General features: G+C 41.8%; 1 protein-coding gene across 3 annotated transcripts; it reads left to right on the top strand.

Annotated features, from left to right (window-relative positions):
- Positions 1-2510: 2510 nt before the first annotated feature.
- On the top strand, positions 2511-27114 carry LOC136676758 (atlastin-2-like). Of its 3 annotated transcripts, none has more exons than XM_066653966.1 (14): positions 2511-2626; positions 11279-11556; positions 16333-16467; positions 17562-17666; positions 18595-18645; positions 18750-18806; positions 18954-19046; positions 20780-20918; positions 21112-21239; positions 21320-21376; positions 21471-21542; positions 23260-23691; positions 25409-25423; positions 25523-27114. In XM_066653966.1, the coding sequence occupies exons 1-14, from the start codon at positions 2566-2568 to the stop codon at positions 25631-25633; spliced, it is 1734 nt and encodes a 577-aa protein (XP_066510063.1). In that variant the 5' UTR covers positions 2511-2565; the 3' UTR covers positions 25634-27114. The 3 variants fall into 3 exon arrangements, with proteins under 3 accessions (XP_066510063.1, XP_066510064.1, XP_066510065.1); XM_066653968.1 differs by lacking the exon at positions 2511-2626 and adding an exon at positions 3782-3891; XM_066653967.1 differs by lacking the exon at positions 25409-25423.
- The last annotated feature ends 451 nt before the right edge of the window (positions 27115-27565 follow it).

Below are 27565 nucleotides of genomic sequence, written 5' to 3' on the forward strand. Positions count from 1 at the left end.
TTCACCAAGAAAAATTAATTTTTCATTAATATGCAAGTTGCTACCTTAATATTTCGAGATACTATCTCATTATTTTAGATACTAAGTCAATATATTGACATTCATTCATTGTCTGTAACCCTTATCCAGTTCAGGGTCGCGGTGGGTCCAGAGCCTACCTGGAATCATTGGGCGCAAGGCGGGAATACACCCTGGAGGGGGCGCCAGTCCTTCACAGGGCAACACACACTCACACATTCACTCACACACTCACACCTACGGACACTTTTGAGTCACCAATCCACCTACCAACGTGTGTTTTTGGACTGTGGGATGAAACCGGAGCACCCGGAGGAAACCCACGCAGACACAGGGAGAACACACCACACTCCTCACAGACAGTCACCCGGAGGAAACCCACGCAGACACAGGGAGAACACACCACACTCCTCACAGACAGTCACCCGGAGGAAACCCACGCAGACACAGGGAGAACACACCACACTCCTCACAGACAGTCACCCGGAGGAAACCCACGCAGACACAACGAGAACACACCACACTCCTCACAGACAGTCACCCGGAGGAAACCCACGCGGACACAGGGAGAACACACCACACTCCTCACAGACAGTCACCCGGAGGAAACCCACGCAGACACAAGGAGAACACACCACACTCCTCGCAGACACTCACCTGGAGGACACCCACGCGGACACAGGGAGAACACACCACACTCCTCACAGACAGTCACCCGGAGGAAACCCACGCGGACACAGGGAGAACACACCACACTCCTCACAGACAGTCACCCGGAGGAAACCCACGCGGACACAGGGAGAACACACCACACTCCTCACAGACAGTCACCCGGAGGAAACCCACGCGGACACAGGGAGAACACACCACACTCCTCACAGACAGTCACCCGGAGGAAACCCACGCGGACACAGGGAGAACACACCACACTCCTCACAGACAGTCACCCGGAGGAAACCCACGCGGACACAGGGAGAACACACCACACTCCTCACAGACAGTCACCCGGAGGAAACCCACGCGGACACAGGGAGAACACACCACACTCCTCACAGACAGTCACCCGGAGGAAACCCACGCGGACACAGGGAGAACACACCACACTCCTCACAGACAGTCACGGAGGACTGTCTTTTTATATCTTTTATAATATATTTTAATATGAACTTTTATTTATCATTTGTATTATATTAGGTCTATTATAACCACATTCTTGAGGATGAGGAGGAGCTAACCCTGCTGTAGGACTGGCATCCCGCCGCAAACAGAGCCACAATTTCTGAAGAAGTAACACGATCAGTCGTAACTGGAGAAACTCCAGTGAAGCGTGCACTGCGATGACAAATCACAGTTCAGAAGAATTCAAAGAAAACTAGTTTTCTCTGTGACGCAAATTTTCCATTGAACTTCCAGTAACTCAGTTCTCAGCTTTGGTTCAGTCTTTTTACATTATTACTAATATGTTTGGTTCACGTAATCAACCTTTAAAGGTCAGCTTTAACCAATGACTAAATACACTGTGTTTAAATGGACTGGAGTGTAATATTACTATACTCTGAACATGTAATGAGTCTTTACTCTTTTTAAAACATTATTTTAATTTGTTTGTACAGCACTGTGTATGTTTGTGTGTTAAAGATGGTAACGTGTGTATTTAATGTTATAAATAGTGATATTTTCTGATTGCCTGTAGAAAATGATCAAATCAAATTAAATGTATATGATTTTACATCTGATGTTGTCACAAAGCAGCTTCACAGGAATTCCAGTAAAGAATTCTAGGCGAGTGAGCCAGGGGCGACAGTGACAAGGTAAAACTTTGCTAAAAAACAATGGGAGGAACCAAGGCTCACAATGGGGGCCTATCCTTCTCTAGTCAATCTACCTACAAACTGTTGACAAAAAGGTCCTCATGTGTACTGATATAATCATAGTAGGGATAACAGATGATGAAAGTTATGATGTAATGACAGTGATAATAATAATAATAGTAGTTGTAGTTAGGAGTCCATGAAGACTTCACTGTAGTGTGGGCAGCTGGTCCAAGGCAAGTGGCAGTAGCCGGAGCGTGGGCAGCTAAAAAATGATTATAATTTATTACTATTTTTACTATTTTTGCTCTTATTTTGTTCTTTTTATTGTTATCACTATATTAAAGGAAGAAAATTCTGTGAAGTAATCTTTGCACTGTTGTCATTATTAATTTTTATATTGTTATTATTATTATCATATTTTTATTGTTAATTTTATTATATGTTTTTATTAACTGTAATTTGTTATTGTTGATATTTCTATTATTATATTATTAAAAGTATTATTTGTAATCATTGAAATAACAATACAATAAAAGTGAGGAGTAGAATAATATGTATTATAAATAAAATGTATTATTATTATTATTATTTTAATATATATATATATATATATTTTTTTTTTTTGTAGTTAGGGCTGAAGCTCCGCCCCTTGGAGCTGCCTCATAAATAAAGCGGAGGGCGTGAATGCTGCTGGAAACTGTGGTGACGTCAGAGCGCGCGGGGGGAGCTAGAGATGGCGGAGCGGCGCGCGCTGCAGCGGGATCAGGGCGCAAGGAGCTGCGGCACGAGCCACGGTGAGCGAGTCGCGCGCATATCCACACAGAAACACACACCGTTTAAGTAAACAAACGAAATAACGATGGCGCGAGGCGCGGAGAATAGCCGGGGGCGGGTTCTCTCCGCGGGTCGGGCTGGGGGGCTTTGATTACACTGGCTAACCTGGCCATCACCGAGGGCTAAGCTAATGCTAAGCTAAAAATATGCTACCGCTAACTCTCCCGTTATTTTAGCCGGAGGGGAAGCTTAGCTTGGAGCCGAATCGGAGTCTAGAACGGGCACCAGCCATTGGAGCCGAGCTTTCTATCCGAATCTTCTCACTGAATTGTAGGAATCGACTCGCTTCGCAAACAGGAGTCAACTCCCTCAAAGCTTTAACTTTTTAACAAAATTAGAAATAATTAAGATTTTGAGAGAAATAAACTAACTATAGCGAGAAAATTTAAAGTAGTATTTACTACTTGTAAACAAATCATTGTTAATGATTATTTCCTTTTCACCTTAATTAAGTATGCATGAATATATGAATATGCAATTAGTCCCTGCCTACATCTCCACAATCTTGTCTGTCTCTAACCTGCAGCTTGAAAAACCACGCCCTGCAAGTTGACGTGATTGGTTTCTTAGGTGTGTGACGTATGAATTCCTGTCTGTCTGAATCAGTGTGTCTTAAACTGTTTGAGATGCTGCCGTTTTAAACCAGAAATGCACAGCCACTGACCCTTTATTCACTCAGGATACATAAAGGCCACCACATGCACAGAAACGTTTAAGGTTAGACACTAGATTTTAATTGAAATGGATCTTAAATTTGTTCTTCATTTTTTTTTTTTACTCTAGTGTTTCCCACGTCATAAAAATTACAATTGGTTACAGATTCTACCATTTGTCCCACTCGTATATAACTCTGAAGACACTAAAATGAAAATAATATGTTTACACAAACATAATTCTCACTAGTTTTTGCATGAGTTGCCTTCAAAATCTTTTTAAATTTAGTTTAAATCTTTAATTTAATCGGTAATCAATACATATAAATGTATTTATATCTATTAATTTTAAAACGGGCCTTTACAAATTGACTCTTCAATTTCAATCGCTTGTCTGCGTTCACAAAGGAGCCGATTCAGTGAATTGATTCATTCTGAACGGTTCAAACTAATCCGAGAAAGGCTAACGCTAGCGCTATGTAGGTTTAGCTGACATTTGAGGGTCCCCCTGTCAGCTTTAATAACAAAGCGATTCTCTGGCGTTTCACACCGAGCTTGAGGACAGCGATTCGGTATATACAGCTTCAGATTAGAAACACAACAGTGCAGATATTCAGCCTCTAAACGAGTCAGATATGAAGTGTTTGCGTGGATATTAACGGTTCTGTGCTACAGTGCTAACGCGCGGTTCCGTTATGATGAACGCTGCGTCAGACGACGGCTCTTATATTGCACATTCACTCGGGGCTTTCTTTATTTGGATTATTACCTTAATGCGCAGTGATTTCTGACCATATCACCTTCAACTTGAGCTGATATCTTTATCGTTAACCTAGGACATTTGGTCAGAGGCCACAACAACACAGTGACCGTCCACAGTAAATGAAGGATCGTACCACTGTTGTTTTGCTGTAACAGTCAAATATATATCTCTCTCCTCGCTTTTCTTGAGTTTCTGTCTTTTAATCTCTGTACTCCAGATTTGTCACGCTGGTATTCATGGCCCGACAGGCTGTAAATACACCTGTTACGCCAGGTTATCAGTGTTATGTAAACCCAGGTAGAGTCTGTCAGCCTATGGGGTGTTTTCCCTGACAGGGATTAAGCTTAGTCTTGGAATATATTCTTCAAAATAATGTGTAGTTTAGGACTAGGCTTAATCCCTGTCTGGGAAACCCCTTTAATGTTTGGAGCTTTAACCTGGAGTAGGTCATATTTTGTAAGCATTTTTCTTGTGTGCATTTTATACCATATTCATCCTGATAGACATCAATAACTCAAATGCTCTGGTTATCTGTGGCTGCTGCAGGGCCATAAACAACGCACCCAGCTGTTCAGGTGAACAGAATTACTACCTGTATACACACCAACCTTAACCGTGCATGTGCGCTCTGCAGTATACATGTTTTTTGATGCCATGTAAATGACTCGACCCACATTGCTTAAAAGTAGTGACCTAGATGCACAAGAACAGCAGAGAATTGTTTTAATGCGTCCCACATCCTCTCTCTCACCTGAACAAAGAAATAATAGTTAGACGGGTAGAAAAAGGTGTTGCGTTCCTCTCTCCAGTGCTCTGTTGTGGATTCCTCCAGCTGTAGTCTGGCAGTGTGCGCTCATGTGTTTTGAGGGAAGGAGGGCTAAAGGAAGGCGATGGGAATTTTTTAACTGGATATTTTTATTTTATTTTCTTAACCAGAAACTAGTTTATACTTGTTCCTTTCTATAAAATAATCTACTCCAGTTTTAAATACATGCCAAACATGACTGGAATATGGCTGGATGTATGGGCATATATCCAGATTCACTGATCAGCTCATCTGTGAACTTTGGCTTGCAAGATATCCCTGCCCTTTTTTTGCAGGATAAAAACTACCTTTGCTGTAGATTGTGATCCATATTAGCTGTATGTAACATAACCAATAGAAAATCAGAGTAATGGAGTTAATGTTTTGGACAGTTCATAAAACATGTCGGGTTAATGTATGGCCAGTTTGTTTGTTATAGGACACGAATGATACAAGTTACATTGGATCCGTATGATTTGGAATAGGGAGGTTTTCTAAGTGGGACATCTGTGATCGGTGATACTGCACCGTGAAATGATATCCAAATGTCAGCCTTTGTCAGGGAATAAGAGTTTATTCTTTCTCTTCTGTTGCTAGTTGCTGTTAGTTTCTTCAAATTTATTTGTTTTTCTTTCATAAGTCGTAAAGTGTTTTATTTTATTCATTATTTTCATTCCTACTGACCGCTATTTTTTCAGCTGCTCTTTACTGACTCTGTCCTGTCCTGCACTTTAGAAAGCGCTTTGGGCAACAGCAGTTGATTTTAAATATGCTCTAGAAATAAATATCATTTCCTTGGTGTTTAAAATGTTGATTTGTAGTCGTTCAGCTGAACTGTGATGTCAGGTGATATGAGGCTGTCGGTGAGTTCTTCGTAAGCTGATCTTCAACATTATTGGTGTTCCCTTAAAACACATGCTCGACACACACAGACTGGGCTGAGCATGTCAGCAGTAAAGTGATATTCTCTTACTGCTGTTCATTTTTGTGCACTCAAGAACATACGAGAATAGAAATTCAGGTTTGATAGATTTCTTCTCAAGGCTGTTGGCTCATATTAGTGGATGATTTATCATCTGTACTCAGTGTATCATCGTATTGACATACTGGGATGTTGGGCTTCAGTTTCGAAGCTGTTTATTATGCTATGTGAGCTATGACAATGGCCAAAAATGGTGGGTTTATCTTGGCTAAGTGTTTTGTTTTTAGCTTTTTTTTTAAATTCTTTTCTCCTTGTTCAAGGACTAGGCATGGGGTCATTAATGTCACTATGTGGTTAAATATTGCATGATTCTGTCGTACGATCTGTAGGTTGTCGCACTTTTAATTAGTACATTCAGCTGCTGCTTTAAAGTGGCCATATTAACATATTAATCTGTGTATGTGGAGTCCACCAACGGACACACTGTGAAACAAGATCACCCATTTTTTGCCCCTACATCGGAGTCTCTCAATTCTCAGCACTGGATCTGTGCTTATGCGAGAGCGCAAAGATGATGTAAAAAGGAGCGAAACTGGCACAGAGTGCAGAGATGTACAAGCACTGAGTAAAGACGGAACGGAGTAAGAAGGAGAACTGAGCGAAAAGAAGCTAAAAACCAGCACTTCTGCTTCTCGCTGTGCGCTCGGGGTCGGGGTGAACAGCATGCGGCTCGTCTTCATTTAAAGCAACAGGCGCTGAAAGCAGCCGTTCTGAACAAGGCTGTTTAGACAGGGGGAGAACGCGGATGTGGTGTTTGATCCTTGTGGTATTTTGACCAAACAAGTCACATGTTACATTAAGACTCTCAACTGCTAGTGTGTAATGTGTGTACATCGTCTGCTCTGTATGTGACGTGTGCTTTGGACATTGCTCTTAGTTTTTAATAATCTGTGGGTAAAAGCCACTAGCAGCTGCTTCCCATCATGACATACTCTAACGGATCCATTTGTCTTCATTCCTGTTTTTTTATACTTTAGGAGGAGAATATTTGATGTTTATTTTCTTGGATGTGAGATGAAGTTGTGGAGTTCCTTTCTTGGTAAAGTGGTCACGCTCGTTTGACGCACAGACAGACGGCCAGACACACAGTGGGGTGGGGGCACTGGATTATGATTAGATAGAACAAGGCCCAAGGAAACTCAAACTTTTTTTCCCCTGTCACAGTTTGATTTCAGGAAACAAGCTTTTGGTTTTGACCACATGCCTCTGCTGATGTGTTCCACTGGTTTAAAGTCGGCCTTTATGTGGGATCAGCATGCCCTTTAGACACACTCACGTCTGGCCTATTTGGGTCAGGTTTATCACGGTCTTTCAGACTTTCAAAATGATATCAAGCTTTAGCTGGAGTTGTCTCACTTGATTTGGCCATTCACTGACAAGACGTGTCATTTACTGCATGACACTGAACTAAAAAAAAAAAAAGCAGTTTCACATTGTGGTGGTGCAAGAGAAAGTGTTAAAACGTGTAGTTGTGAGTTAATGTAAGAAGCAAGTGAACTTTAAAGCAACAGGTCATGCTTGTTAATCTGTTTAATAGTGAATAGTCTGTTTTAATAGTCTCACTGTTATGAAATTTTCATGAAGTTTGTGCAACAGATTTTTACCAAATCCGTTTGCCTCTTGTGGGTATGTAACGTATTACTGTAATTCATATAATCTCCTGCTCTTGTCAGTTTATAGTAACTGTTGCATAGTATTAAAAACGGCAGTCTTTAACTTTATTCAACATTGTTGTGTTATATTAATATTGAATGTTATGTTCAACATTTATAGATTATAACCTGGAAAAGAGTTTGTCACTGCATTCTTCAGGAAAAAGTGCTGTAAAAGCTTTCCTATCGATTTGTTCTTTTCTTGGGGATTACTTTGTATCCAAAACTAGCCCACCAGGGTGTGTCCCCTTCCGCCCAGTGATTCCGGGTCAACTCCAGACCCACCGTGACCTTGAACTGGAAAAGCGGTTGCAGATAATGGAAGTGTGTCTGTACGTGAGTTTAGCTTTTAGAAGATTTAAAGGAAGGGCGGCACGGTGGCAGCAGGTTAGTGTCGCAGTCACACAGCTCCAGGGGCCTGGAGGTTATTGGTTCGATTCCCGCTCCGGGCGACTGTCTGTGAGGAGTGTGGTGTGTTCTCCCCGTGTCCGCATGGGTTTCCTCCAGGTGCTCTGGTTTCCTCCCACAGTCCAAAAACACACGTTGGTAGGTGGTTTGGCGACTCAAAAGTGTCCGTAGGTGTGAGTGTGTGTGTTGCCCTGTGAAGGACTGGCGCCCCCTCCAGGGTGTATTCCCGCCTTGCGCCCAATGATTCCAGGTAGGCTCTGGACCCACCAATGATTTAAAGGAACAAGAAACATTTGTTTTTGCTCCTGAGCTGCCTCCACACCACTGTTCTGAATCAAGGTGGAAGGATGGGGGTATGGTTTCTTACCCTCCTTCAAGAGATACATAGTGCAGTTTCTGTAGTGCTGAGCCCAGAGCAGCAAAGGATCTATTCGCCACGTAGATCTCTGCAATGGTTTTGCAGCTATAAATGTTTAATGTTTTTTTAACACAATATTGAAGGCTTTTTGTTTTGTAGGTTTCAGTTCTGGGGGTGATGATGAAATACCGATTTCTGACAGCCATCACCCAGCTCTAGGTTTAACTCCCAGCCTCCTCACCTTAAACTCAGGATATTTAACGGCTGTGTTTGCTTGACTTCATTGACTTTAACGCTCCACCTTTCTCACACAAGCAGGCATTTTAATTTCTAACTGCTCTGGCGTTTGCTGATGGAGGCCTGCATATTTTTCTGCACCTTAGGATTATGTCTGACTGCATGAACCTGGTCAAAACTCTTGTCTAATTGCAAGTAAGTGCATTGTGTGTGCGCTGATCTAGTGTTTACTCTTTACACAGACAGCAAGCTGAGCCCTAGAGTTTGACCCTGAACACTTCCATTAGTCCACCACATGTGGATATTCACAGAATAACGTTTTTATCCCTCAGTAAAAGCTGAAAGTGTTTGCACAATGAACATGTCTTGTCTTGTAAAATCTGAACCTGTTTAACTTGATCTCATATGGGGTGTGTGTATATAAATGAATGCTTAGGTTTAATGTCATAGAGGCCTTATCTTAGCCCCGTCAATGCTTGATTTCTTATCAGTATACCTCTAACACAGCCGGTTTTCCTGTTTGTAGTCTATGCAATCTATTCCTGTCCTGTCCTGTACTAAGGGAAGTCTTGAAGAGCTCATTATACTGACTCATGATCGACCAACAGCACTATGTCCCTTACGCGGTTTCGCTGAGCTGCTCATGCATTCACACATTCATACGTCTTAAAACTCATTACTTCCTTTTTGGTTTTCTGACTGTCAGGCTGAACGCTGCTGTGTCAATAGCACTAAAATAATAAATAATAGATCCACCTTAACTACACATCGGCACATTCGGTCCTGGTCATGTGTTGTGTATTCTGGTCAAATATACAAGAGCACAGAGGCAGGGACTGTAATCTGAAGCTGGTCAGCTTGTCCTCCTTATTATGCCAGGCTCGATGCCTTTAGTCAGGGCAGGGAGCAGCAGGCATCTTATTAATAGTGAGGAAGATGCCAGACGCGTTCACATGGCAAGATGCGAGCGCCTCACTGGACAAGACACTGTTGGGACGGGGTCTGGCAGGTGGTTTTGGAAGAGGGTTAGAGAGTAATCATTTTTGAGAGGCTACATGGAGTATCAAATATATTCAGATGTGATTGTGTTTGGTTTAGTGGTAACATTGGGTTTGAACTGTGCTGGCTTGGTGCCCCTGACTTGCTAATCCATGTATGTATTACCGACCAACCGGGGTAACAACACTCAGATTAAAACGTAAACACTCAGTTATCTGTTGTATGTTGTAATGTCAAAAGTGTTGTTGCCGCCTTGTCCAAGGTGCTCTTGTAAAAGAATTTTACAAAAGAACCTGTATTAGCAAGAAATATACCATTTATTCTTAGTGTTAAAAACATAGCAATATTATCAGTGTATAAACCATTAATGAAAAATGCCATTAAAAGTATAGTACTCTTTATCCTTTCATTGTAAAAGCTTTAAGAGTCTCTGCTGTTTATTTTAAGAAAATGGGCGCCAACTAAAAGCTGCTTTACCTAATTCAGTCCTCACCATTGAAACATCAGATTTATACATCATTAGAACGGAAATCAGAGTCTAGTTTGTTAAAGGAACAGCAGCGAACACGAAGGAAGAGGATTAATGATAGATTTGTTTCATAAATTCTCTCCCTCTTCTGCTATTGGTCCATCTCTGTTCACATGACTTTGGCGATGCTTTAAATGGAAAGAAGCTCACTCTATTTTTGTTTAGTTTGAACACACATACACTGTGATATAGAAAAAGCTTGGTACAATCCTAGCTGTAATGTACGTTTGCCTATATATGCTGACATATGTACATTTATTATCGATTATCATTTGACTACACCAAACTTTATTTTTTGAACACATAGATTTACACAGGGTAAATGGTACATTCACATGGCCGGTGAATGTGAACGTGTTCTTTGTTTCTGAACAGTAATATGCGTAGCAACAAATATAACTGGCACAAACACACTCTGTCTTCACGGCACAATGGTGCTCTCCCGCTGCGCGTGTTTTAAACACAACTGACTTGTCACTGCTGGCATAAATCTGCGGCTCTTCGGTCGGATCGTTCCCATTTACACGATAAATACTAAAACATAAACATTTAGATTTATCATTTGAAAAGTAGATTTATGACCGAGTCAAGAACAAAGTGTTTCCAGACGTTCTCCTCGATCGTAGGGATTTGTTAAATCAAGAGCACGTGTGATTTAACATAACGAAGTATTTATTAACCGCTAAAACACACAATATCACAGTTACTAAACTAATTAGTTCATTGTTTGTAGCCCTTATCCATTTCAGGGTGGTGGTGGGGTTCGGAGCCTACCCGGAATCACTGGGCGCAAGGCGGGAACACATCCTGGAGGGGGCACCAGTCCTTTGGAGTGCGACACACACTCTCTCATACACTCACACCTAGGGACAATTGAGTCGCCAATCCACCTACCAACGTGTATTTTTGGGAGGACACCCACGCAGACACAGGGAGAACACACCACACAATTCCTCACAGGCAGTCACCCGGTGCGGGGCTCCAACACAAAACCTCCAGGTCCCTGGAGCTGTGTGACACACACTACCTACTTGGCAAATAATCTCTTACCGTTCAGCTTTTTAAATCTTGTTTTCTCAGGAGCCTCAAACTTTTGCATTGTGCTGTATAAGAGTGGTGATCTGCACCATATGCACCACTGAAATATTTGAATTATAAGGTGGATATAACCCTGACAGTGCTTCATTTTAGTTTTGCCAACGTGTCTTTTTGTGTGTGTGTGTTAGGTGTCAATAGGGTGGAGGACGTGTCTCGTAAAATGAGCAGCAGGGAGGCAGATGATGAGCTGCTGCTGGAGGAGGAAGAGGGGACAGTGGGCCCGGTCCAGATCGTCGTAGCGGATGAAGATGAACACGAGTTCTCGCTGGATGAGGAAGCTCTGGAGCGAATCCTCATGCAGGAGCACATCCGGGACCTCAACGTGGTGGTGGTCTCTGTCGCTGGAGCTTTCCGCAAGGGAAAGTCCTTTCTGCTGGACTTCATGCTCCGATACATGTACAGTCAGGTGAGAAGGCCTGCAACCTCCTTAATCAAGACACTACTGATACAATTATTATTTCATTGTCTTAATATTAGGTGATTCTTTTATGTAACGTTTAAATTTCTATTATTACAAGATGCAAATGTTACAATTAAGATTAAATTAATTTGTTTTTTTAATCAACAACCCTGTTAAAAACATTTGACAATTTGTCTACAACTGCTCCCTCTTGATATTGATTATCTTTACTCTGTTAAACATGAAGCTTAAACGTGTAGCTGTTTGAAAGATGGCTTTATCAGTAGAGTATTCAATATAAACATGGAATCCAGCGCTTGCTTTTACACACCGTCTTCTTTCCCTGACCTGTTACTGTTGATGTTTTGCCCCATCCTACCCACAGCGTTCCCCATTTAGGTCAGATGTCCTGGGAGAGGCTATTTTCTGCATGTGTGTCAATGGTGCGAAATGAACCAGTATTTCCTCATTAGACCATTGCCAATCCTGCCCCTGCACTCTGAGCCTCCTTTCTCATCAGAGGTCCGGCAGACAATTGGGGCATGAGTTTGGGTTTTGGCTCCGGTGCATGTTCAGGGGTCAGAGGCGCGCTGTGTCTGGTGGATCCAGTCCTGAGCGATATGAGAGCAAACCAATGTCACGATTAATTGTACATTTTACCACGACTGCGTTTAATGAACGATTGTTTTGTTGTTGTATTTGTGACCCTCACAGTTCATTGACGAGGCTTGTGCTGTAAATATGCTCCAGTGTTAAAGGCTAAGCACCACTTAATGGACCTCCATGAATATTCCACATTATTGTAGTTACTGACAGATATAAGTATGAATTAAAATGAAAATAGCAGCTTAATTTGCTTTAAAACTGACAATTTTATTAAACTGACGGAAAAACCCGAGCTCTCTACGGAGATTCTTGAACGCAGCCGTGACGTCACTGGTGGACAACAGCTGAACAACGCCGCGGTAAAACACCGTTATGACTGACTGTTATGACAGTATCTAGCTAAATAACCAACATTATTCATGACAGTAGCCTAGCAATAAGCTAAACTCAAATGTAGAGTTACCGTTATTCTTGTAAATGTGATCGAAGTCGAACTCGAATTCATCAGACACTATACACCTCCGTAATGCAGCTACGTAGCCGAGTATAATCTGAGCCACCGAGTTTAGCGAGTCAAGCTAACGTTAACTAACACCAACTAAAACAGGCGAAGTGAGTGTCCTTACCCTGTTTACCTCCATGTTACAGAGGCTCTTGAACACCTTTCGTTGGTGTCCTTACATGCCCATATTGTTGGAAAAGTGCCAGTGAAATGAGCTACAGATAACGGAGTGAGCGGATGGTCCTTTCCAAAGTGCCCGTTTAAAGTGGACAAATTTAGTCCATTTTCTGGATATTTTGGGATCTTTGGGCCATTTGTTCACAGATGTCCCACTGTACATTGAATGATTGCAGCCAAAAACAACACACCTTTTCCTCATTTTGCATTAAATTAAGTGCAGCTTCTAGAGTTGTTGTCCACCATCTACGTCACAGGCAAGACGCCTATTAGAGTTTGGGGGGGGGGGGGCAACGGTCTTTTAAACCTTATTCCTTCAATTATTATTATTATTATTATCGTTACACTTATATAGCTTATATAGCAATTACTATCAATTAGTAAGAAATAGCATGTTTTCTGACTATCAATAAACACAAGTTAGGAACTCAAATTCCACTGTATTTATTTGTTTGACACTTTCATATCACTGTGTTGGTATAAACTGCTCGGTCGCCCTTAGCGCTTTGGTTCTAATCCACGTTGCTTCCATGTGGAAGAATCACTTGACTAGTGTGGTTTTAAAGGGACAGCACATGAACACACATTGGAAACATAACAGAATTTAAAAAAATAATAAATAAAATTAACTATTAAACGTATATAATCGATTATAGACGAGATTATTTTGATTAGAAGTTCAGAATTGTTGATTTCCATTAGTTTTGGATTAATTGCCCAGCCCTGGGTGAACCACTCCATCTGTTTCTGCTTTAAAGATGTTACACAATATTATATGCATCTAGATACAGAATTCGTTGTGAACTAAAGTGATATAATCACAATAATAATGTTGTGATTACTGGTAAGTGTAATTTTACATACATCTCAAGGCTTTGTGTTTCTCCAAGAAAATGAGCACATTTTTCATTTTCTTGGAATTGAGAATTGAAAACAACGTATTTTGCCAGTTTTTCATGAAACAATCAGCGTCATTCTTAAATTTTCTTTCAAAACTATGGATACATTTTAATAATTATAACATTATAAATAATAAAATTTGTTTTCTTGATAAAAGTGGGGGAAAAAAAGAATTTCAGCCATAAATATAAATAGTTTAGTGTTTGGATTGATCACTTTGGTGGAACCCTTGTGATGTGGTAACAAAACACACTACTTCCTGCTCTTTTAGCATCTTCAGTTCCAGTGTTTAGAGCTATTGTGTTTAAAAACAAAAAGGAAGTGTCCCTTTTTAAAAAAAAAAAAAAAAAAGCTGGCATTCACCACATCATGTGACATGCGTTAGCCCTGGTTCATCAAATGCCTTAAGCTCAGCTACGTCGTTCTCTCTTTTTTCATTTCATGGCCATTCAAAGCATACAAACCCTAATGGCTCTCTGTAACGCGGTTTTAAATCTGGTTTAGCTGATTTGGCTTTTAATGCCTGTGGGCTGCGTTTTCGTGTAACACTGCTGTTTTATTTGTCACAGAGTGCTTTTGTTTCTTGCTGAGGGCTCTGAGTGGGGTTTTCCTGAGATCAACGTCCAAAATCACACTAAAGTGGGCTAACAAGGAAGAGACACTCCTCACGTTAAATCTTCTTAAGCATATTTGTGTGTGTGTGTACGCATGCATATATTATAATTGCATCATTTTCAAATCTCTAGTTCCTCCATTTTTTTATGTTCACAAGTCAGTGCATATTTAAGATTTAATGTGACCTAGTTGTTCCGTTTTCTTCAAAGTATTGCCTTGTGATGAGGCGAACCATCCTTTCTCAAACGTGAAAGTTGCTCAGTTGGGTTCACTGCACCAAACACAGAAGCAGAAGTGCTGGCGCTTTTGAAGGGATGCCGAAGGGGAACGATAAGTTACTCAACTCTTCATGACCAGTGTGAAGTCAGCTGATTTAAGAATGGTTGTGATTTGAGGTTTTCTGTTAATGCCAATGACAGGTCTGCTGTTGAAAATGGCGAGCTTGATTACCCCTTCCTCCCGTTCTTGAGTTGTAGCGTGATGTTTTAAATGGTCTATTTTGATATTGTGCATCCTGCGATGTGACTGTTGCACAAATTGTGTTGAAGAGTCTAAAAATACATTGTGCAGACCTTGCCCAGCTGGAGGTGTAATGTCTTAAGTGTGCACAGTTTCTGACGTAATCAGTTCTACAGAGATATTTGAATTGGACAGTGTTAGACTTGATATGTCAAACAAGAAATTAAATTCCACCTTTTAATGCTGTTAATGTCCAGATAATGTATGAACTTTACACTGGTGTTACAAAGACTTACTACCTCACTAATTAAGCACGTATATAGTAACCATGTCTGTTCCCTCGTCTTCTGGTTACTAGTGTCATGAGACTAAATCAAATCAAATTTATTTGTATAGCGCCTTTTACAACTTCACAGTTTCAAAACAGAACATTTAAATCAAAGCCCAATGCGAGCAAGCCGAAGGCGACAGTGGCAAGGAAAAACTCCCTCGAGGCTGGAGGAAGAAACATTGGGAGGAACCAAGACTCACAAAGGGGACCCATCCTCCTCTGATCAAACTATAGATTGAATTTTAAATGATCACCAATGAAGTGTCATTATGCTACATAATAATAATAATAAGGTGAGCAGCTGGTCTGGTGTGGTCTGGGCCGCAGGAGAATCCAGCAAACAATCTTCCATCAGTGGGCCACCATTCTCTCAGAAAACAGTAAAGGGAAGCAGTTAGGTTGGTTGAGTGCAGCAGAGAATAAGAGCATGTGAATATTTTCTTTAGTGTAGTGACGGATCTGACTGTAACAGACTGGGAGTAGGGAAACCAGAAGGAGCTCAGGCAAAGACATCCTTTCGCTCCAAACAAGAGAAATTGTGAGCACATCATCCAGGTTTACCCTGATTCTCCATGTCCACGAGTTCCTGAAATGACAACCTTAAACTAGACAGAGGTTAGTTGCCAAAGGCTAAACTGAACAAGTGTGTTTTGAGCCTAGACTTAAACATAGTGACTGTGTCTGCATCCCGAACACTAGCTGGAAACACAATACGTCTGTCCCACAGTGACATTTGGATTTAACGTGGATTTGAGAGGCGTATTAATTGGTTCCTTGTACCGTGTGTTGTCTCGTGTCTGTGGTTGTTACATGTGAGTAGTGAGAAGAGCTGAGAAGAGCTTGTGCTTTACCATGAGCTCTTTATCATATGAGGGATTGTTTGAATGCGGTATCGTCGAATGCATGAATAAAAAATTCATAACTTTTGACCTACATCAACACTTTTCTTGATTTTGATCAGATTACAGCAGTCAAAGGAAATTATTGTTCCATAATGTTTTACATTCCTTTCTCGTCATCTTTACTTGTCAGCTACCTCAGAGATAGTTACCTTCAAGTGTGCCCCAGTATATAACTTACCCCTTTGACACCAAACCAGATGAGACTCAATTTGTGTATTTTTACAGAGGTTTAATTAAAAACATCTGTTAAATTAACATCTATCATCTGTTTTTGGGTTCTTCCGCTCCAGAATAATGATTCATGGCTGGGTGGTGATGAAGAACCGTTGACCGGCTTCACCTGGAGGGGCGGCTGTGAGAGAGAGACAACAGGAATCCTGGCGTGGAGCGAAGTGTTTGTGGTGGAGAAACCAGACGGGAACAAGGTCATATTCAACATGTGTATTTCCATCTGTCTAAAATAAATCAGCTACGTCCCTTTGCCTCTGACATTTCACTTTGGTAAAACGCTTGCACGTGAACCTCTGCTTTATCACCCTCTGTAAGACTGTTTTTATTCTACCACACAATCGTGTGTCTCCTTTGTGCCAGAGCTGTTAAAGGAAGTCAGGTTATGGGTGGTAGAGTTACTCCTATCCAGTCCCTACCTCTCTTTGGAGAACTGCCCTTGAATGGCCCTTTCGTGCTTGAGAAGCTCTTACTCTCTCTAGCACACATTGAAAGTCAAATACTTGGGTCCTGGAAACCGCACTGTAATACTTACAAATATGTGCAGGTGCAGGGGAGGATGGACAGTCAAACTAGGACTGAACAGTTTGGGTAAACTATCCAGCTGCTGTTTTTCTGACGGATATTTTAACTGCAATTATGCTGCTATTTTCTATAAGATGGGGTCTCTATTTTTCAGGAATGTTCTTTTTTTTTCTGCCTTGAAACATGAGCTAAATATAGTGTGTGCAGCTCTTCTACAAGCTGTTTAACAACTCTTTTATTAGGTTACATTTATCCTCTTAAAACTTTAGAAATCAATGTTGACGATGGATGAAGTTGTAGTTGCTGAGATTTTGAAAGTTTTTGGAACACTTTCGGCTTTAATTGTTACTTATTGACACATAAATAATTAAGAAGTTAATGTTTTAATTCTTGTTTTCACGCTGTGATATTTGTGACACATCAGTGGACTTGTGACATTATCCACAGCGGCTGATTTTGGTGCCACTGTGACCAACTGCAGTTCATAAAGTTCTCACGGTGTCAAACATTGGACCCACCAAATCCCTTTCATAGTCTACTTCAGCACACAGGAGACAGAGCAGATGAAAATGGGCTTTTCTGTCTCATGCAGTGGGACATAATCGTAGACGTCATGGTAGTAGTCGTATAAGTCCTTGTAATCGCACATGGTATACCTGGCTTCACAGTAGGGATTCGATTATAAAGCTTTCCTTATTTTTGGTAGTAGATGAACTGTCCTTTCTCGCTCAGTCTCATTTATTCGTGGCCATCTGTTTCTCTGCAGGTTGCTGTGCTTCTCATAGACACACAGGGGGCTTTTGACAGTCAGTCCACCATCAAAGACTGCGCTACCATCTTCGCCCTCAGCACCATGACCAGCTCTGTACAGGTCTGTTTCAGAACTGCTTTTAATCAGAATATCAGTTGAAGTGATCGTCATTCTTCAGTGTTACTTGTGTATGTTTAGAACATTGGAGGGTTGTTCCTCAAGCCAATGGTGCAGCAAACAACAAAGTAGCAGCACATTGTATATGATCTACATAAAGTGCAGATCCATACCTTTTTAAAGGGGACACTCCTTGTTCACTTCTGGGTCTTAATGAAAAGGTTATTATAATCGATTATATCAGTTACTTTTATTCTGTGATGTCCCCACTGTGTGTTCATGTACTGTCTCTTTAAAACCACGCTAACAAGCTGTGGCCACATGATTCCGCCCCCTTTCTGCCAAATGGACTCGAGCAGATTGCACCAAAGAAAAACACAGCGTCTGTGGTTTGGACGTATTGTGTTTTGACTATAATTAAGACGACACTGTTTTTTTTTATTTTTTTTATTTTTTTTTCCTCAGCGTTTACAATCGACTTCTTTTTGTTCAGTTTCATCCAAAGCACAATCTCACACCAAATATAAACAGCTCAGAAAACGAGAGAGGAACAAGCTCCCAGCGACATTAGAAACACTACCCCAGCTTTAACACTGGAGCATATTTACAGCACAGGCCTCGTCACTGAACTGTGAGGGTCACAAACACAACAACAACATAATAGCAGTTAAAATAGCAGCAATGGAGTTGCGTTTACATTGTTGACTAACAATTCTCAGGTAACTGAAGCAGGCAGTTGGTGCCCAAGGACAGTTATTGGTGTAGCGTGGTGTGCTCACTCAGGTGTGGAATTAACCCCGCTTTATGTTTAAGTCAGTGGTGTTGCCCACTACACCATCCACTAAGATCCTGAGCTCATAAAGTCTAGTTCCTCCTCTTCTCTGACCGACAGAAAAAACGTCTGACTCCATTTTTGCTTTTGTATTCTTAGGTATACAATCTTTCCCAGAATGTGCAAGAAGATGATCTTCAGCATCTACAGGTAGGCTTTGCTTTGTATCTTCATTTCGTGACCCCCCCCTTAACTGCAGATAAACTCGTCTTGCATTTGTCATGAGCTAACGCCTGCGACCTTCTGTTGTGTAGCTTTTCACAGAGTATGGAAGACTCGCCATGGAGGAAATCTACCGAAAGCCATTTCAGGTGTGTTGTGAAGTCATAGGCATCAGTTACAGGAACTGCTTTCTTTATAAATATATTCTAGGCTTCACAATCCTACATAATATAACTTGGTGCATTGTGGTTAAATGAAAGCATCATGTTTATAAGGAATATTCTGCTTTTTTCTAGTCACTCATGTTCCTTATCAGGGACTGGAGTTACCCGTATGAGCACGGATACGGCCTGGAAGGAGGGAAGAAGTTCCTTGAGAAAAGGTTGCAGGTGTGTATTTGTTCTAGTTTTTTTCCGGTGGTGGTGGTGAAAAAGCACTAAAACAAAGTGAGGCCAGCACAGTCTATGCTCTGTGTCTCTGTCAGCATTGTTTGTTTGTTTATATATAAAAGGGATGTTCATTACATTGTCGGTATAAATATTAAATAAATCATTACGTTTATTATTTTTACATTTTTCTATGTAATCGCACTTAAACTCTACATTTGTTGGATGTAACGGTTAGCTTTTCAATTCCCTGGAGATAAAGACAAAAGCCTTTACTGGGAAAAATGATTATTTGTGGCGTTTTCGTCCGATTTTGGAGCAGGTGAATCCCTCGGGGCTGTGGGGTGGAGACTAATGTCCTGGAGTCCAGTCTCACACTGCGCCAGGCTCAGTTTTAATCAACAGAATGGTTCAGTTTTCGCAGCGATTGCAGTAAAACTAATGATCAAAATGAGCTGATGTTTTCTTGATAGCCCCTCAAACTTTCTAGAACCGTTCTAAGATTACCTGCAGGATTAGCAGATTATAGCAATAGGCAGAACTTACTGAGTGCCTCTTGTGTATATAATATATAACATGTCTAAGGAACACCTTATTTGTGTAATTCAGTCAATCAGTGGTTTGATTTGAAATGGATGAGTTGGAAAAGCAGGGAGTTGTGAAGTCAGTACCATGGATTTAGCTTTGCGTTTTTTCCCTCTCAAAACCAAGTGAACATATTTGTCTTCTGAGTTTCTATAATTTTATATTGAATTACAGTTTCTCCTTCCAACGATTACGAAAAAGGCAGTTGAGAAAAAACGATTACGGTGCTGCATTTTATTATTTTGACTTGTGTTAAGCTCTTTTCTTTAGAGCGGTGCGCTTTAGCACCTCCCTACATTTGTTTACAGCATCTGGCTGAACAACCTTTAATTTCCTCGTATTACACATGTAGGTGTATGTGGGGTTCGGAGTGCTTGCCCAAGCTGGGAATTGAACCTTAGTCTTCTAGTTATAACCAACTAGGCTACACCAACATCACTCTCAGCCGTGTCATCTTTATTGTTTATAAAGTCCATGAGTAATAATATCAAATAAACATGACCAAACTATTCGTGATTATGATCTTCACAATGTTTGACCAGCCTTGCAATTTTGATCACGTAAAACAGGTGTAGACATCAGAAGCGGCTCTTTGTTGGGGACTGTTAGGCCTTAGGATGCTGTGCATGAACGTTCCCAACATGAATGAAGTTTTATAAATGACCACAACATTACTTCATAATTGTATTAATGTATTAGGCAATGTATTCATAAATATTTTAAAAGACATTAGATGAGCCCTCGGACAAAAGACCCGTATGTGAAATGTGTTTAAAGGCTGAAATGACAGTATTTTTCTGTCTTATATGAAATACAACCATCATAAGGTTTTCTTCTGTTTATTAGGCTTTATTTTTTTATTAAAGCTATCACTCTCACTGACACTGATGTGACTGAACAAGCAGGCAGTGCTGTTAAAACAGAAACGGCTAATATATGGTCCTTCGTTGTAAGAGCTCATTCGTTGAATGCCATCTACAGCAGTGTAACCAAATCTTACTCGACGTTTCTCTAGAAGAGAACATTCCACAACAAACCGTTTAATCATACTGAAACTTTACATCCTTACATTTTATTGTTATATTTGTAAGAATCAGCACTTAAAGTCAGTTTGTTGCAATATCCATTTAACCCCATTACTGTGTGCTCAGGTGAAACAAAACCAGCACGAGGAGCTGCAGAACGTCCGGAAGCACATCCACTCCTGCTTCTCCAGCATCAACTGCTTCCTGCTCCCTCACCCCGGCCTCAGAGTGGCCACAAACCCTCACTACGACGGAAGGTTGAAAGGTGAGGTCGTTCTGCCCCCTAGAGGCTGACTGGTTAGTGCCAGATCATAGCAGGAGAGGATGGCTGTGACTGTATAGCATTCAAAACACGCTGTCTTAAGTTATACGTTGGTTAATTTGGTTTCTAAGAAGCATATACATTTGTGCGGCGATTGAAATGGACTGTAAATGTCTCCCCACTCCTGTTCTTCCAGACATTGATGATGAATTCAAAAAAGAACTTATTAAACTCATCCCATTGCTGCTGGCCCCTGAGAACTTGGTGGAGAAGGAAATCGGAGGCTCTAAAGTGACGTGTAGAGATCTTGTACAGTATTTCAAAGTACGGTTTCAAATCTTTGATATTTGTCTGCACTGAGACCTTTTAGATTTGCCGGTCTTAACTCTTATCTTTGCACTCAGGCCTACATGAAAATTTACCAAGGTGAAGAGCTGCCGCACCCAAAGTCCATGTTACAGGTGTGTTTTATTTATAATCAGACCCACAGTATAACAAGCAGACCACTTTTGATTATATTTTACTTATGTTTATGACCATTTTTTTAATGCTTAGGCAACAGCAGAGGCCAACAACCTTGCAGCAGTCGCTGGAGCAAAAGACCTTTACAACAAAAGCATGGAGCAGGTGAATCAATTGTTGAAACCTCAAATGAGAGGTTTATTTCACTTCAACATTTTAACAAGGACCTGGAGGTTGTGGCTTCGATTCCCGCTCCCGGTGACTGTCTGTGAGGAGTGTGGTGTGTTCTCCCTGTGTCTGTGTGGGTTTCCTCCGGGTGACTGTCTGTGAGGAGTGTGGTGTGTTCTCCCTGTGTCTGTGTGGGTTTCCTCCGGGTGACTGTCTGTGAGGAGTGTGGTGTGTTCTCCCTGTGTCTGTGTGGGTTTCCTCCGGGTGACTGTCTGTGAGGAGTGTGGTGTGTTCTCTCTGTGTCTGCGTGGGTTTCCTCCGGGTGACTGTCTGTGAGGAGTGTGGTGTGTTCTCTCTGTGTCTGCGTGGATTTCCTCCGGGTGACTGTCTGTGAGGAGTGTGGTGTGTTCTCCCTGTGTCTGCGTGGGTTTCCTCCGGGTGACTGTCTGTGAGGAGTGTGGTGTGTTCTCCCTGTGTCTGCGTGGGTTTCCTCCGGGTGACTGTCTGTGAGGAGTGTGGTGTGTTCTCCCTGTGTCTGCGTGGGTTTCCTCCGGGTGACTGTCTGTGAGGAGTGTGGTGTGTTCTCCCTGTGTCTGCGTGGGTTTCCTCCGGGTGACTGTCTGTGAGGAGTGTGGTGTGTTCTCCCTGTGTCTGCGTGGGTTTCCTCTGGGTGACTGTCTGTGAGGAGTGTGGTGTGTTCTCCCTGTGTCTGCGTGGGTTTCCTCCGGGTGACTGTCTGTGAGGAGTGTGGTGTGTTCTCCCTGTGTCTGCGTGGGTTTCCTCCGGGTGACTGTCTGTGAGGAGTGTGGTGTGTTCTCCCTGTGTCTGCGTGGGTTTCCTCCGGGTGACTGTCTGTGAGGAGTGTGGTGTGTTCTCCGTGTCTGCGTGGGTTTCCTCCGGGTGAGGTGTGTTCTCCCTGTGTCTGTGTGGGTTTCCTCCGGGTGACTGTCTGTGAGCAGTGTGGTGTGTTCTCCCTGTGTGGGTTAGGTTACAGATAATGAGTGCAGTAGCATTCAACATAATCTTCACTGACTTATGTGTTACACTACTGTAATTACTTTGTACCAGTGAATACATCAGTCATTACACTGTTGTTGCATGAATTTATGTCTTAATTTGAGATAATTAATATAATATGGGACTTTTAGTTTTTTTAAATCTTAAAGGCATTTTGAGAAACTGGCTGATGTTTAAATATTTTGAAAGTTGTAACCTCAGAGAAGCTCTTTGCAAATCTAGAAGTAGATTAGTGGCCAACAAGGGATTAGGGTTTGTGCAACTCGAACCCTGTGGAGTCCCAGGCGACTCTATGAAGCGTGAAGTGTGTAAATCACCAGAAACTTACTTTTGGGAATTTTGTATCTAGAATTTAGATTTTTAAATGTTTTATTCTGAAATGGGTGGATATTAGAAAACTCCTGTAAAAGAAAGTGTTTAAACATTAACTAGATTTACAACAAAAGAGTAGCAAACAGGTGTCATGGTGCTGTCGTGTTGTCAGTCCGCACCTCGGGCCGCTGAGGATGAGGACTGTGGTGTCCTCCCTGTGTCCGTGTGCGTTTCTTCCAGGTGTTTGACTCTCCTCACAGTCCAAACACTAAAGAAATGTTCTGTCAAACAAGTGAGAGAAAAAATTCACCTTGGGAGTCAGATCCCACCTGTCTGCTGTGTTATGTGAGAGTTGAGCTGTTTTCTGGCCTGCTCTGTGCCGCAGGTGTGTGGAGGAGACCAGCCGTACATCGCCCCGGCCGATCTGGCGCGCAGGCACGTGGAGCTGAAGGAGAACTCCATAAAGCAGTTCCGCTCGGTGAAGAAGATGGGAGGAGAGGAGTTCTGCCGCCGTTATCAGGAGCAGCTGGAGGCCGAGCTGGACGAGGCTTATGACAGCTTTGTCAAGCACAACGACGGAAAGAACATTTTCTACGCGGCTCGGACGCCCGCCACGCTGTTCGCCGTGATGTTTATCATGTACGTGGTGTCGCTGGTCACCGGCTTCGTCGGAATAAACTCTGTGGCCACGCTGTGTAATCTGATCATGGGCGTGACCTTGGTGTCTCTGTGCACCTGGGCGTATGTTAAATACTCAGGGGAGTTCAGAGAGGTGGGGAGTGTCATCGACCAAGTGGCAGAAACCCTCTGGGAACAGGTGCGTTGTCTAGACCTCCATTGTCTGCCTTTTCTTTGTTTTCTACTTTGTCTTCTTTCTCCTCTCTCTGCTTTTCACTTTACTCTGACCTCTACATAAACCTCTGTAAAGGCTTAAACCAACGGGCTTCAGTCGACATTGTTGCTCTCAGTGTGGTTTGAATTAAACAGCCTCTCTTACAGCACACTCTTGTTGGAATAAGCATTTATAGACACTTAAGTATTATGTTATTTCACCTTACGAACAACCTTTATGAAGTAACCTTTATGAAGACGGGGTGTAGAGGGGCTGATTTACAATCAGATCCCTCCCCTATTTATGATGGCATTAGTCACCAAAGCAGATGCTGTGTCATGTGTTTTATGAAAATTTAATTTCCTGCCCGTCCACGTTAATAAACATCCAACGACGAGTGCTCAGACTTGGCACATGGCTTTAAAGGGAACTTTCTCTGATTTTTATTTAGTCACAGTTCAGTCAAGGAATTTAGAGATACAGTGGAACCTCTACCTACGAACTTGATCCGTTTCGTGACCCGGATTCGTAAGTGGAAAAGTTCGTTTCTCGAGTCAGTTTTCCCCATTTAAAATAACGGAAAAGCAGTTAATGTGTTCCAGCCCCCGCCCCGAAAGTCACCCTTTTTGCACTGGTCTATGTTTACAACACTCTCAAATTAGTAAAAAATACATGTAGCGTTACTAAAAATGAAAGAGAAATACAGTGGAAACAGTAATAAAAAAGAAATAATAAAGTTGTAAGTGGTTACACATCGCTACATTGAAGACGTGACGACTGGCTGGAGGAGTAACACAGGCACTGGCTGTATGACGGGAGGTGGGGGTGGGTGGAATAACAGAGAGTAGGGTGAATGTGGGGAGACGAAGCGTAGATACGGCTTAACTTAGCACGAATTTCGATGTCTGCTATTTACACTAATGCTAAATTGCTAAAGCTACAATGTGCTAATCTTAGAAGCTCACTGAAGTCTGGGCGCTGGGAGACTCGCCTATTGGGGTCAGTGGCCATTTCCAGCCGCCGGCTCGGCGGAGGCTCGGGTTCGTTTCTAGAGTCGTGGTTCGTTGGTGGAGGCAAAACATATTCAAATGCCCGGTTCGTATCTTGGAAAGTTCGTTAGTAGAGGTTCCACTGTAGTTGTTTGTCTGTAGTCATTTGATGACTCTGGCTTTTTTACTTTGGTGGTAGGAACCAGATATTTCCAGATGTATTTGGGGACTGTGGTATGTTCTCCCTGTGCCTGTGTTGGTTTCCTCCAGCTGTTCCATTTTTTTTGCCATAGCCCAAATCATGTTATAGGGATTGGCTTTGAGAGCAAGAGAGTGATTGAGTGAGTGCGTCCTATTAATAGCTTTGTCAGAAGCTTTTAGAGACGTTAAGCTCTTCAGACATCTGGTTCCCATCACCGCCAGTGTGAAAAATTCAGACTCAGCACTTTAATACCAGTAAAGCAATCCTTATAAAGTAAACAAAGCTAAGCCAGGTGTGTATTTATTAAGCTTCTCAGAGCAGGAGCTGAACTGTCAGTAAAATCTAAAAAATCTGGGTCAGCAGCAGTTCTTTTCTGAGAGGTTTAAGGATCTGAGCCTCTGTCGTATTTGTTCAGTGAGGGTTTAGAGGCCTTTTCTCATTTTCTTTTCCAAATTCTCCTCTGTTCTTTCCACTAAAACATTTGTTTTCTTCTCACTTGACGCTAAAACAGAGGACCCCGAGAAAGGTGAGTTTTTCTTTGGCAGCACTGCCCTCTTCTGGCTGTCTCAGATTTTACAGTTTTCTAATCTCCAAACTATTTACTAAAACATGTTATTCCTCGCAGGTGTTTTCCAAGCTTTTCGAAGTTGCCAGGAGCAAAGTGACGTTGGGTGCCCTTCTCCCTGCTCAGCGAAAGAGACTGTCCTCGAACAACAACGTGAAGAAGAAAAACTAGCTGTGACTCTGCTCTGTTTCACAGAGCTATTTTTAGGACTTTCTCGCTGTCTCTCGCTCTGTATTTCTCTTTTCTTCCTGCTGAATGCATGGCCTGGGAGCCGTGCTGGGTTGGGATTTAAAAACAACACAAAAAAAAAAGAACAAAAAACACACTGCTATGAATTCCTGGTTCACAATGTTTTGTAGAATTCAGGTCGGCACTTTTTCATGGAGATGTTCTTGGTCTTCACCATCTCGTTGTGCTGTGTGTTCTGGGGAAAAGGAGGGCTGTGCAAAGTATGTTTATGCATCATCTGCTTTTTAAATCTGCATTCGTTTAGTTATGTCTCTCCTGCTTTGTGTGTGTGCGTCTTTCATCATTCCCACATCAACTTCTTGTCCATTCCTTCCTCGTCGTCTTATTCCACCTTGTTTTCTCTCTCTCTCAGGTGTTGTAATCTCTTGGTGATCAGTGCAGAGAGGAGAACATTAGGCAAAGAGCTTGTTTAAAGTGAAGAAAGTGACTCCTCCATACGCCAAGTTACAGAGCAACTGACAGCTGCGATTAGAGCCAAAGTTGATGTCTTTTTTTTGTTTTGTTTTTTTACACCGCAGACCCTGTAGTCCATGTACTCTCCTAAACACCCGAGACTTGAAGCATTGGTGAAACACTAGCACTGGCTTTGGGATTCAGGATCAACTGTTTTAAAGTGGTACATCCTCCTTCCCACTCGTTCGCCAGGGCTCTGTTTTAACCAGCTTCTTTTCCAAGGGGAAAAAAACAAACTAAAATCAAGGCCCTTGTGGTTTTCACTAGTGGGGGGTTTGGTGCCCATTGCTTTTTATCACACGTTTGCCAGTCGCACTTGGTTTGAACAGGGATTTCTTGGAGAGAAACACTACATTTTATCATGAATTAGGTCTCGACTTTAGCCTCGCAGCGTTGTATAAATTGTAAGTACAAATCACGGTGGAAACGGTAGCTGTACCAGTGATGGTGTCCTGGTACTGTTTCTTCTTTAGGCCTTTCCCAGCTACATCTGCCCTCTCCCTGCTGTACAATAGACAAAGACCTTTTGCTTCTTTGATAATTCCATCCACAAGGTGACAGCTGACATATGCTACTCTGTACAGTTTAGATTTTTTTAAACCTTGTCACAAATAGGGCATGTGTATGGAAATATAAATGTACTATGAATTTTCTATAATTTTTTTTTTCTTTTTTTCGTAGCTGGAAGAACAATGGTTTCATCGTAGGCCGACGGTTTGTGAGGTTAATTTAAAGGAATGCATTTGTGATTTGTGTAAATGTTGAAAGAATATGATTTTTTTTTTCTTTCTTTTTTTAAGTTATATATATAAATATATACATTAAATCCGCCTTGAGCACTTCAATTCCACTCACGCTGATGAGCAATGAAATGTTCATAAAGTTTCACATGTTTTTGTTTAATTTTAAAGTTATTTTTCTTTAATTTATTTTTCAATACAAAATTAAAAGGAGCCACTGTATATCAAAGAGACGGTCGTGGCTGCGCTGATCATTCATTCATTCATTGTCAGTAACCCTTATCCAGTTCAGGGTCGTGGTGAGTCCGGAGCCTACCCGCAATCACTGGCCGCGAAGCAGGAACACACCCTGGAGGGGGCGCCAGTCTTTCACAGGGCGACACACACTCACACACACCTACGGACACTTTTGTAAATAGTAAATAACCAGATCTGAACTTAGCTTAAGGTCAGATACCTGAAGTGTAAAGAAATGAACTTCTCCACACGGCACTTCAATGAAATTATCTTCGCCCGAACTCTAAGATATTTCACGAAACAAATGTTTATTACTTTCAAGTATGAGTGAAAAAAACATGTCAAAAACTGACCCGTTGTTCTTCAGAGATATAAAGTTCAACAACAAAGACAAAGTATCAAAAAGGTGAGAGGTCAGTTTGTC

Source organism: Hoplias malabaricus, chromosome X2 (assembly GCF_029633855.1).
Source record: "Hoplias malabaricus isolate fHopMal1 chromosome X2, fHopMal1.hap1, whole genome shotgun sequence".
Classification (NCBI taxonomy): Eukaryota; Metazoa; Chordata; class Actinopteri; order Characiformes; family Erythrinidae; genus Hoplias; species Hoplias malabaricus.

Bases quoted from the DNA above. Each gene is read 5' to 3' on its own strand.
- LOC136676758 (XM_066653966.1), top strand. From the start codon at position 2,566: ATGGCGGAGCGGCGCGCGCTGCAGCGGGATCAGGGCGCAAGGAGCTGC. The intron at 16,468-17,561 runs GTCATATTCAAC...GTTTCTCTGCAG, and splicing joins AGAAACCAGACGGGAACAAG to GTTGCTGTGCTTCTCATAGA. The intron at 17,667-18,594 runs GTCTGTTTCAGA...TTGTATTCTTAG, and splicing joins CCATGACCAGCTCTGTACAG to GTATACAATCTTTCCCAGAA.